This window comes from Phragmites australis, chromosome 11, assembly GCF_958298935.1.
Source record: "Phragmites australis chromosome 11, lpPhrAust1.1, whole genome shotgun sequence".
In the NCBI taxonomy this organism is placed as follows: domain Eukaryota; kingdom Viridiplantae; phylum Streptophyta; class Magnoliopsida; order Poales; family Poaceae; genus Phragmites; species Phragmites australis.
In genome coordinates, this window is record NC_084931.1 from 28022979 (window position 1) to 28033665 (window position 10687).

The 10687-nt window shown below is 46.1% G+C and overlaps 1 protein-coding gene across 1 annotated transcript; it reads right to left on the reverse strand.

Annotated features, from left to right (window-relative positions):
- Positions 1–447: 447 nt before the first annotated feature.
- On the reverse strand, positions 448–3920 carry LOC133884638 (uncharacterized). The gene is made up of 2 exons (XM_062324118.1): positions 3663–3920; positions 448–2452 (listed from the first exon to the last, which is right to left on the reverse strand). The coding sequence occupies exon 2, from the start codon at positions 2284–2286 to the stop codon at positions 604–606; it is 1683 nt and encodes a 560-aa protein (XP_062180102.1). The 5' UTR covers positions 2287–2452; positions 3663–3920; the 3' UTR covers positions 448–603.
- Positions 3921–10687: the final 6767 nt, after the last annotated feature.

The window sequence follows — 10687 nt, forward strand, 5'->3', positions numbered from 1 at the left end:
AGGAAATGATGTTTTCCTTGTCAAGAAAATGGTTGAACAAAGAACCAGTCCTCACGGATCCATTATATCATCTTCTTCAGGTAACAATGCACTTTGCAGTCTCCAAACGATATTGTGTATAGGGTGATGTGTGCCTTTCACTGACTTGGGAGGATACGGAGATGAGTTTTTTATATCAACGTAACAACACATCAAATGTTGCCATCAAGGAAATTGTCACACTTGGAATGGTGAAACGGGCTGACGGTGCTGAAGCTGCCAAACATATCTCCCTCCAGTATCCCAGATGAAGAGTTTGCTATTGAACCAAGAACTGAAATGGCCATGCTCAGTTTTTTTAGCCATGATCTTATCAACCAAAGACTGAACTGGGTCAGAGAGACCTCGCTGACCATTCCATTTCACCTCAAAAGCAAGTGTAATGCAAAAAATATAACAGCTGAAGTGTGGAAGAGAACTGATGGTCTATACATTTCTTAAGAGTAATTGCACAGAATTTCAGCTGTGTATGAAAGGCGTATGGTATACTTCATTTACAAAAAAAAAAAAAAAAAAAAAAATGATCTCACTGGACCAATAATTGCTTCATTGGATCGTCCCATGTTACGGTCCAGGCTCATCTTCTCTGTGAACAACAGTTGGAGGAGGCGCCTTCATCACCCTATCGCCAATAGTTGGTGAACCACCCTGAGGGGTAGAACCAGATGACCTGCGCGGAGCTGATGGACTCTCAATAATGAAGATTGACGGACTAGCAATGCCACTCCTGTATGGCGAACTTGGAAGTGACCTGAAAAGAGGCAGACCATCTTCACGTGGCAACGGGGACATTACACGCTGACTTTCCTCAGTTACTTGCTCTGTGTATGATTTGTCCTCAGCAATATCGTAATAATCTGCCGTTCTAACCTCCTGAGCAAGCGAACATGAACAGCAGCACAACCACTGGAAACAATCCGTCACATCGGGATTGCGGCAGCAGAAGTTATTTCCAGGCAGGTTAAACCTCTTCCTCATCTGTATTCTCCAAAAGCCACCATACAGTAAACCAAAAAAACATAGGAAAAGACCAGTGAGCCCCAATGCCTCTCGAAGGATTTCGTTGTTAATATTGACAGCTGCCAGGTTGAAGATAAAAAACGGAGCTAGGCAAAAGAGCAGAAACGTTGCAATATGGACATACATGTTGCCAAATCCAAGCCTCTGCATATTCCAGCCAAAAACACAGCAACTGCAGAAAATTGACAAGTACGCAAGAGATATCTGGTCCCAGAAATCCAGTAGTCCACCAACCCACTCAGGCCTACTCTCCACAAAACGTCGTTCATCACTCTGAATGAAAGAGTATCTTCTCTCAAATGGCCTAAACCGTGAAGTTGTTGGCTTGCCACTCTCAGTTGAGGTGACTTCAATTTGTGCTTCTTGATCAATATCTCCCAGTTCTGTGCCATAATCCTTGCCAAGAGGGCTGATAATATTATAGAGACCAGCAAATGCTGCAGCTCCAATTGCAACAGAAATAGTCAGGCCAACACCAATAGGAGGCCGTTCAGATCTGCGGTATCCTAGGTTTAGACCACACAAGGCATACTGAGCAAAGCAGTTCAAATTAAGAAGGATTACAACCACCATCATGTGCTTCCACTCATTAGGCTTATATGCTCCATTTTTGCAATATATCTTCCTAAGCCTTAAAATGTCCTTTTGCTCCCATCGACACAATAGCACAAAGTTGTAGATCCGTTTCGGGTGTTGATAAAGGCACATGAGTGTGAATAATGCATTCAGAATTTGGTTGTTCACTTCAAACCAGGTGTCTCTTTGTGTTTTGGTAGGCAAAGCATGATTCAGCATTCCAGTCATAACAAGGAAGAGAATTGCACCAGATACAGTAACACAAGCAATCCAAACAAAAAGAGCCATGTTCATAGGCTCTTTTATCCAATTCTTGCACAACACCCACAGATGGCTCCAATTGATCTTCCTGATAAATTGGAAGTGCTCACGACTACCATGGTTATCAGAATGGATAGAACGTGAGAACTCATCTCGTTGAAGTGCAATCTGCTGAAACTTGAATGAAGGGGAAGGACCAAACTTCCTTAACCTGGTGTCACTAGAAAGGCTATTCAAGAAGTTCCTAAACCCACTCCACTTCTTTCCCTGTCGTGAAACACCCGGATCGGAAAGAGTGTTGACACCTGTTGCTCCGGGAACATTGTCTATTGTTGTAGACTCTACTTGTTGAATGCCAGCTTTGAGATATTCATTACCATTGGAGACCATTTTGTTCAGGTCGAGTCTTGGATTGCATATACAATTCTGACCTCTTTCCACAAGGTAAGGCTACCTTTTTTTTTAACTTTCAGACGCAAAGCGTCATTTTCCGAAGGAGAAAGGGTTCTCTTGTATGTATACAAAAATGAACATACATACTATTGGCCACCAATTTCTGCATAAACAATAACCAGTACAAAAGAAAGGAAATGGCGGTTGCTCAGATTTAGAAAGAAAAGGGTATTACTCCAAACTCATAACTTGTTCACACAAGAACAGTTTAAAAGTAAGTATTAATTTTGGCTAAATGTCAGGACTATGGAAGAAGGAACAGTGAAATTTCTGAGGCAACAAACCCAGGCATGCTATATCATGAATAAAACCTTGTCAAAAAAATAAAATAAAATAACGAAGCAATGTAAAACTTAGGACAAACTTTAATGATCAGAGGCACATCTCCAAAGTAATAATATAAAAGTAGTCCTGGTTCTGGAATCACACCGTTTCTTTTCACTAGTTGTTATCCAAGTAAATGTGGTAGCATTATTTTCACCATATGCCTGTGCTATCACCCAATTTGAATATTTCAGCTACCCCAGCAATCATGCTTTACATAACTTCTGCTCAATCCTCCTAACTAAACCATTATCAGGCCACTTCTAAGACTTATTATAACAGGCAATCGCAAGTATATAGACCAAAAATGTTTACAACCAACTATATCTCTTACTCCTTGTTACAGGTGGTGCACAGCCACCCTCTACTGTTTACGATGTTATTTTAACTAGTGGCTGTATTGAAACAACACCAAAGCTGTTTTCCCAATATATTTATGTCCTACTCCTAATGTAAAATGTCAGGTGCAAACAACAAACAAGTACAGCAAATACCCAAAAAAACATTTACTGCACTTATTGACAATATATTTCAATCGGCAGGAAGAGCAAATCATTAATCATGCTAGCATTAACTAACGAACCCTAGTTTTGTTGTACATGATAGTGCAGCTCGGGTCTAGGGGTGGACTATCAACGACGAATTCTACTATGCGGCGCTCCTCTATCCATCATCAGACTCCAAATACAATTCAATGATGCATCGGATTCTTGCACCTGCAACTGCAATGCGCACGACTGGCACCCAGCATGTTTTCCCCTAAAAAAATCCCAAGCGCTTCTGCTACTAGACAGGCACGCTAATCAACCCCATCTAACCCAGCAACGAACCAACGGGTGTTCTCTTAGGAAACAAGATCAGGCGATCAACTACACAGCATACTCCAGTCTTAACCGTCCGGGGGAGCAGGACCAAAAGAAAAGATCCATTCGTTATCCACCAGGAGCAAGCGGCGCGGAAGAGGAGGAGGAGCACGAGGAAGCGCTCACCTGCAGGCTGGAGCAGCTGCCGCGCAAGCAAAGGCCGAAATTCCTGCCTTCCCTCCTGCCGCTGGCGCTGCTTGGGACAAGGAAGGGCGGCGGATTGGGGGGAGGCGAGCGGAGGGATTCGAGCGCAGAGGCATTTGTTGGGCTGGAACCGCTGGCGAGTTTGGTTGGGCGGGTGCAGTCAACGTGGCGGCGGGGAAACTCGGATTCACCCTCCGTTAACGGACACGCGGTTCCGCTCGCTACGTCTAGCGGCGAAAGGGTCGGGCCGTCGGGGTAAATGGCGAAAGCGCGCGTCTGAAATGGATGGGGGCAGGAAGCAGCACGAACGACCGTTGCCGCGGGGTCGCGGTGGGAAAGCGGCAGAGCCACGAGTGACGAGTTCTCGTGACCCCGGGGTCCGGGCAAACGCTCCGTGCATCGTTAGACTCTCTTCTTCTCTTCTCCTCTCCTCCTTTTCTTCTTTTTCTTTGACGAATGGCAGTGCTTCTGCCCGTGTTCTCAGCATAAAAACTCTAGATGATTATTGGCTAGTCGCCACCAAACTTCCGTGGCCACGGACGCTCATTCGCCCCCTCCCCCCGCCTGCCCTGGTCGTCCCCGCGTCACATGTACAGTGCCGCCGTCGCCCATTCTCGTCGCCGCACTGGCGCTGCACCGCGCACCGAGAACCCACCGTGCTCAGCGCATGCCTTCGAGCACTACGAGTGAACCGCCACCCGTTTGGTCTCCTAAAATCCACTGCGGAAACCAGACGTTAACACGACAGCGCCGCCACGCACGGATTCAACAGAGCTTCTCAAACATGTTTATGGACTCTCGTAAAGACCATATGCTTCAGGTTTTTAAAATACCGTGCATGTTGTTTGTGTCACGGAAAAAAAAAATCCAACGTGCATGCCATGGAGCTGATGGAAAAGGCTGTACTTTTGCCTGTAAAGAAGAGGATTGTAAAGGCTGAGGACGACTTTAATCGGTGTGCCACAAAGACAAACTGGTCCAGCGAGTAAATGGTTTCGTACAAATGGCAAGTGCACTGTACACACAGCTATCGAATCGTCCATGTGCCGCCGCCCCTTCCGCCGTGGAGGGAAAGGGCAAAGAAAGAATGAGTTTTTTTATTTTTATATTTTTTCGATTAAATATTTAAATAAATAGATTTTTTATAAAAAAAAATTACAAAACTAGACGCATACCGTCCTCTTAGGCTCTTATCGCCCTCTCAGAGGGCGGGTAGCCTTACTCTAAGGGGGGCGGGTAGTTACAGTTCGTGAACAGTAAACCAATACTTCGAAGTTTAATTTTGCTCCTACCTTCTCTATTCAAAATAGTGATGTTCTGTTGGTCCAAAAATCCTAAATTTTTTTTACGTGTCACATAATATATGTACAACCCATTTTAATTGAATTCACCAAAAATCCTATATAGAATTTAAACTAAAATTCTCTAAAAAGGCTACTTTTATAACTTCTAGCAATTGTTATCGCCGCAAATAAATTTCTAAAAACCTGATAAAATTCACTAATATTTTTCTTATGTGATGTGATAATTTCTAAATTATTTTTAGCCCGATTATATGGTAAAAAAGTGGATTCCTTTATAATGCACCATCTATATGTATTTTTATAATTTCATGTGATATTCTTCTTTTAACTTAATTTGAATTCAAAATTATATAAACCTAGTGCTAAAAATAATTTTAGAAATTATCACATCACATAAGAAGAATATTAGTGCATTTTACCAGATTTTTAGAAATTTATTTGAGGTGCTAACAATTGCTAGAAGTTATAAAAGTAGTCTTTTTGGAGAATTTTAGTTTAAATTTTACACAGGATTTTTAGGTGAATTCAATTAAAATGGGTTGCACATATATTATGTAACACGTACAAAAAAATTTTAGGATGTTTAGACCAACAGAACATCACTTTACTGTTCACGTACTGCAGCTACCCGCCGCTCAGAGGGTTGTAAGACTGCTTACCGCCTCTCAGGGGTGGTAAGGGTTAGACGTCTAATTTTACAAATTTTTTTACGAGGGATCTATTTATTTAAATTTTTAATTAAAAAAATAAAAAAATTGCAACCAATGGACCTATTCTGAGAGACTGGAACTATACGGCCCATCTTGCCTTTCTGTTCTCTCGCTTTTACCGTATGGCCCAAGTTTTTTCCTCGGAACAGTCCTAGCAAAACGAGAACGTTAGTGCAGCCACTACTTAAGGTGCTTTTCTCTATCTAAAAAGCTACTTAGGACCTGTTTGAAATTAATGTAGGCGATTGAGAAAAAGGGTAGATGTGCAAAAAAAAGTTGAAGACACCTGTTAAAAAATGTAGGTTCTGAACATTCCAATTTAACTAGTTAAATGGCAAAATTGAAGTAAGTTTAGTTGTTCAAGCTCTAATTAAATATCATATAGTTTTGAACAAAACATGTGTTATTTACTCTACTTCCTTATTTCATACTCAAAAAAATCATTTCCGAAATACACGCATTTGGAAACCAGATAGTACGTTGAGAGAGATTGCGACGATGTGATACTCTCATATGTTTGTACTTTGTGTCAAGTACACTATTGAGAACCTAAATAGCCATCACCGATCGTCTAATCTGTACATATCCATTCATCAAGGATGTGTCTTTCACATAAAATGGTCATAGGAATCCGAGTGAGATTGGTTTTTTTTTAACTAACGGCACAAATCAAGTGCCAATTTCATTAAATAAAGCAGGAGTAACGTACCAGAGAAAAATGTAAAAATAGCGCTGACAATACTACAAACTACAACCAAAGCAATTGCAAAAGCCAACGAAAGAAGAACCACAACAGCACCGCTCCCGACTCATTGCCTCACATAAGTTTGAAGACCAACGACTGAAATGATCGGAGAGAGCACCTTCGGTGGTGAAGGAAAATGATCCATCAAACTTGATCATGTAATTTAAGGCAAGACGAGGCGCGCACTTTGATGAACCGTGGACCTATTATAAGTACTGTATATTGTCAGTCGCCGTCGGTAGTGTAGATAGGGGGAAAATTGAATACAGAGAGAAGGATCAAACCAAACCAAGTTGTTGGTCCTAAGTGTACTGTGGAACCGGCCGGCTGGCCTAGCCTGAGACGTTACTGCCAATATGTATGATGGACATGATGGTGTATAGCTACAGGTACACCCTTGGATCTAGTACTACCATTGCTCTGTTCATGGCAGCTAGACACGTGTGTTCGTTCATGCATAATGCATATACTTAGTCATGGAAGAACAGTAATCAGTTTTCACTGAACTGACGCAAGCACACAAGATAAACACAGGAGGGGAAACCTACCTATAGTTAGATAAACCTAGTGCTATTGACGATGCATCTCACGCCTTATCTTTGCAATCTTCTTCTAGGTTGCCTGCATCTGAAGAAACCATCGGCAAGTCTCGCTCTGCAAACCTCACTGAAAAATCACCTCGACCCCAGTTGATACCTGACGAGACATCACCAAAACATCCTTTCAGGAAAAATGAGACATCACCAGAATTTTCTTTCAGGAAAATTGAGACACCATCAAGTCTTTTGTCGAGAACAAGGCATAGCTATTGGAACCTGACCTTGACATTGCGCAAGTCTACGTGCTACACACAGAGCTAGGGGCGTCCACCAGCAATGTACCCAAAGGATCTCGCAACCGCCACCTTCTATATGGTGACGGATCATCGGTGTAATAATTGTGTATCAAGTACGCCCCCGGTCAGAACATCAAATTGGAAAGCAGCGATGTGTAGCGTGGGCACAAATATATATCTCATTTTCTTTTCTTTTACCAAAACATATACATTAAGGGTGATGCTATACTTCAGGCATATGCAAATCTAAGATTTTTTAGTGACGAATCTTAACCGGTGGATGCGATTTTAATGGTCGATGAATCGTCTTCAACCTCTAGACATTTCTGCTCGCTCGCGAATCATCCCATCACTCACCCGCGTCTCGCCCTCATCCACCGCCTCCGAGGTGTCCTGCCACTAGATCCATACCCATAGCACGCCACCATACTAACCTATCTGCTTTGGAACTCCCATGCTTCGGCACCGATCCATCCGACTATCTTCCATTGCTTGCGGCCGGCGGCATCCCGCCGCCTCCTCTGCTGGACCGGTCTCCCTCCTCCAGCTCCTATTCTAAGCTTGGCGATGAAGGAAGGCTCATGTCGGTGTATCAAGTAAAAGAGTACTCCAGCTAACAGGCCCCACGAAAGATGCAAACAGCCAGGAGAACATATCCTAAAAACACTAATCGGTCGATAAGCTACCCCGATCAGTGCAAGGTCTCCAACGACCAATCTCACTACGCCTTCACACAAACCCATAACCAGCCCCCCTGGTCGTGGGACTTGATTGGACACTTGCCCGAACGCTTCTCTTCACCAGGCACCGGTCGCGACAGATAAGGTCGTGGGCGGTGCAGAGGGGCGTTGTCCCCATCCCGTAGCATTAAAGGCTACGAAGTGAGACTCTACTGGATGGCGCAGCGTTGCACGACAGATGAGATGTTGTCAGCCATCTGGCAGGGCAAGTGGACGTAGATGGCGCAGAGAGGCAAGTGGACGGGGATGACGCAGAAGACAAGTGGACGGGAACGGTGCATAGGCAAGTGGACGGGGATGACGTGGAGAGGAAAGCAGACGAGGACGGTGCAGAAGGGCATTGTTTCGTCCCGTCGCATTAAATGCAGCAAGATAAGGCTCTACGAGCTAAGCAAAGATGGCGCGCGGCAGCACGATATACAATGCCGTCAGAGCAAGTGGGCATGCCCGGTACTCCGTAATGATGAGTTGAATTAGATATTAGAATGAGCAGAGGTCATCTGTGTATGACCTGCTTGTAAGTTCTCCTTCTCCGTACTATATAAAAGGATGATGACCCCGTTTGTAACTAAGATAGATTAATTCTAGCAAACTGCTAGAACATCATATGTAACCAAGTGAGATCCACTATAACACAAACACATGACGTAGAGTTGTTATCCTCCAGAAGACTCGAACCTGTATAATCCCTAGTGTCCCCGAATCCATCATCTACACACAGACACACCCAGTCCCTGAAACACCGTTCACGCACCCACTGTCTAACACACCACGGAATCATTGTCAAGGATTTGCCCTTGACATTTGGCGCGCCAGGTAGGGGGGCGCGTTTTCGTCATTTCAACAAGTTTCAAAAAACTTAATTAGGCTACCCATGACCGAATCCATGGCAACCGCTGAGTCCCGTTCCGAGGACCCCGGTCGCCGCGACATATTCGTCATGGGGTACCATCCGAATGAATCAGGTGTACTCCACGCATGGGACACTAAACCGGAATTAGGGAGCTTCGAGACCCAACGCGGGGTCTGTATGGCGGCCCATTCCACAGAGGGCGCTGGAGGGCCCTACGCCTCAAACGCCGACGGTGAACCCCTGGCTTTTCGCACAGAGGGAAACCAGCCTGGCGTCGGACAGGCAGGAGCTTCAAGAAAGCCCCAGCATTCCCAGCACCGTCCCGAGGAGCCCCTACACAGGGTGTTTCTACGGTGGCGTCTTCACCTAGGCCATCACGCCGCCCCAAGACTGGGGGCTCCCCACCTTGATACCTATCACCGATCCACGCCCAGCGTCTCGACTACGAGACCATGATGCCAGCATAGAACCTCCAGACCCTACGGGTTCTCCTCAGCCACCCACTGGTGCCCATACCAGAAGCTCGCCAGCAGCACCATGGCTACGTGATCTCACCCTCCTGGTTGAGACCGCCTGACGCTAGACCACGCCGACATGCACCACACCTGTCACGAGGTTCAGTGAGGGTCACGGTCGCCATGGGTCATAGCCGGACCTGTGACGGAATAGGTCCCGTGCTCCCCCAACCACGGGGAGTACCCGTGGGCCACCACCAAGTCGGGGTGGCCAATCCTCCGACCTACGCGACTCCCTATGCCAACGTGACCTTCGTGGCGTAATCCAAAGCCAGGTGGCCACTAGAGAGGAGGAGAACGAGGCCCGACGGGTGCAAGAAAAGGGCAAACAACCCTACCGTACGCCTTCCCCCTGCAGGGAGGCATTGGACGACTCCACCCCGTCCCTAGGGTCCATAGACCGTCGTCTCTCCCTAAGGACACACGCTGCCGCTCAGCAATGAGCAGCGCCCTGTTATGGGACGGGGTGTAACATCCTGTCCGCCAGGCTACAGGTGGTGCGCTGGATGGACAAATTCCGACCGGTCCTAGCCGAAAAGTATGATGGCTCGACCAACCCGGAAGAGTTACTACAAATCTACACTACTATGGTGCAGGCCGCCGAAGGACACGGGAAGGTTATGGCCAACTACTTCCCTACTGCCCTTATCGGTTACACCTGGTCTTGGTTGATGAATCTCCCCCGCGGGTCGGTTCACTCTTAGGAGGACCTGTGCGACCAATTCGTCGCCAACTTCCAGGGAATCTATGCCCGACCAGGGGTCGAGGACAACCTTTATCAGGTTCGATAGCGACAAGGCGAGTCGCTACGAGACTACATCCAGCGCTTCATTGAGCGCCGGAACACCATTCCAAGGATCACAGGAGAATCCGTGGTCATAGCATTGAAGAGGGGGGGGGGTTAAGGACAAGAAAATGGTCGAGAAGCTGGCCACCTGGGTGATTCAAAACATCACCGAGCTCTTCGAGCTCGCAAACAAATACGCACAGGCCGCCGAGGCCCGGGAGCAACAGATCGACTCCAGGTTGCGTCCGGCGATCGATCGACTCGCCTCTTCCAAAGGAGCTGACCGAAAAGACAAGAAGAGCAAGCGAAAGACCGCCCCCCCCCCGAGGTCTTAACAGTCAAACAAGCCGGCCTTACACACCGACGCTTCGAAAAGAAGGACGGAAAAAAGGGTCGAGGCTACTGCCTGATCCACCACACGGATGCCCATGACCTAACCGAATGCAAGGTCATACAAGGCATCATCGACCTGGAGCTCTGAGAGCGCAAGCACAAACACAGCAACAATGATGAAGACC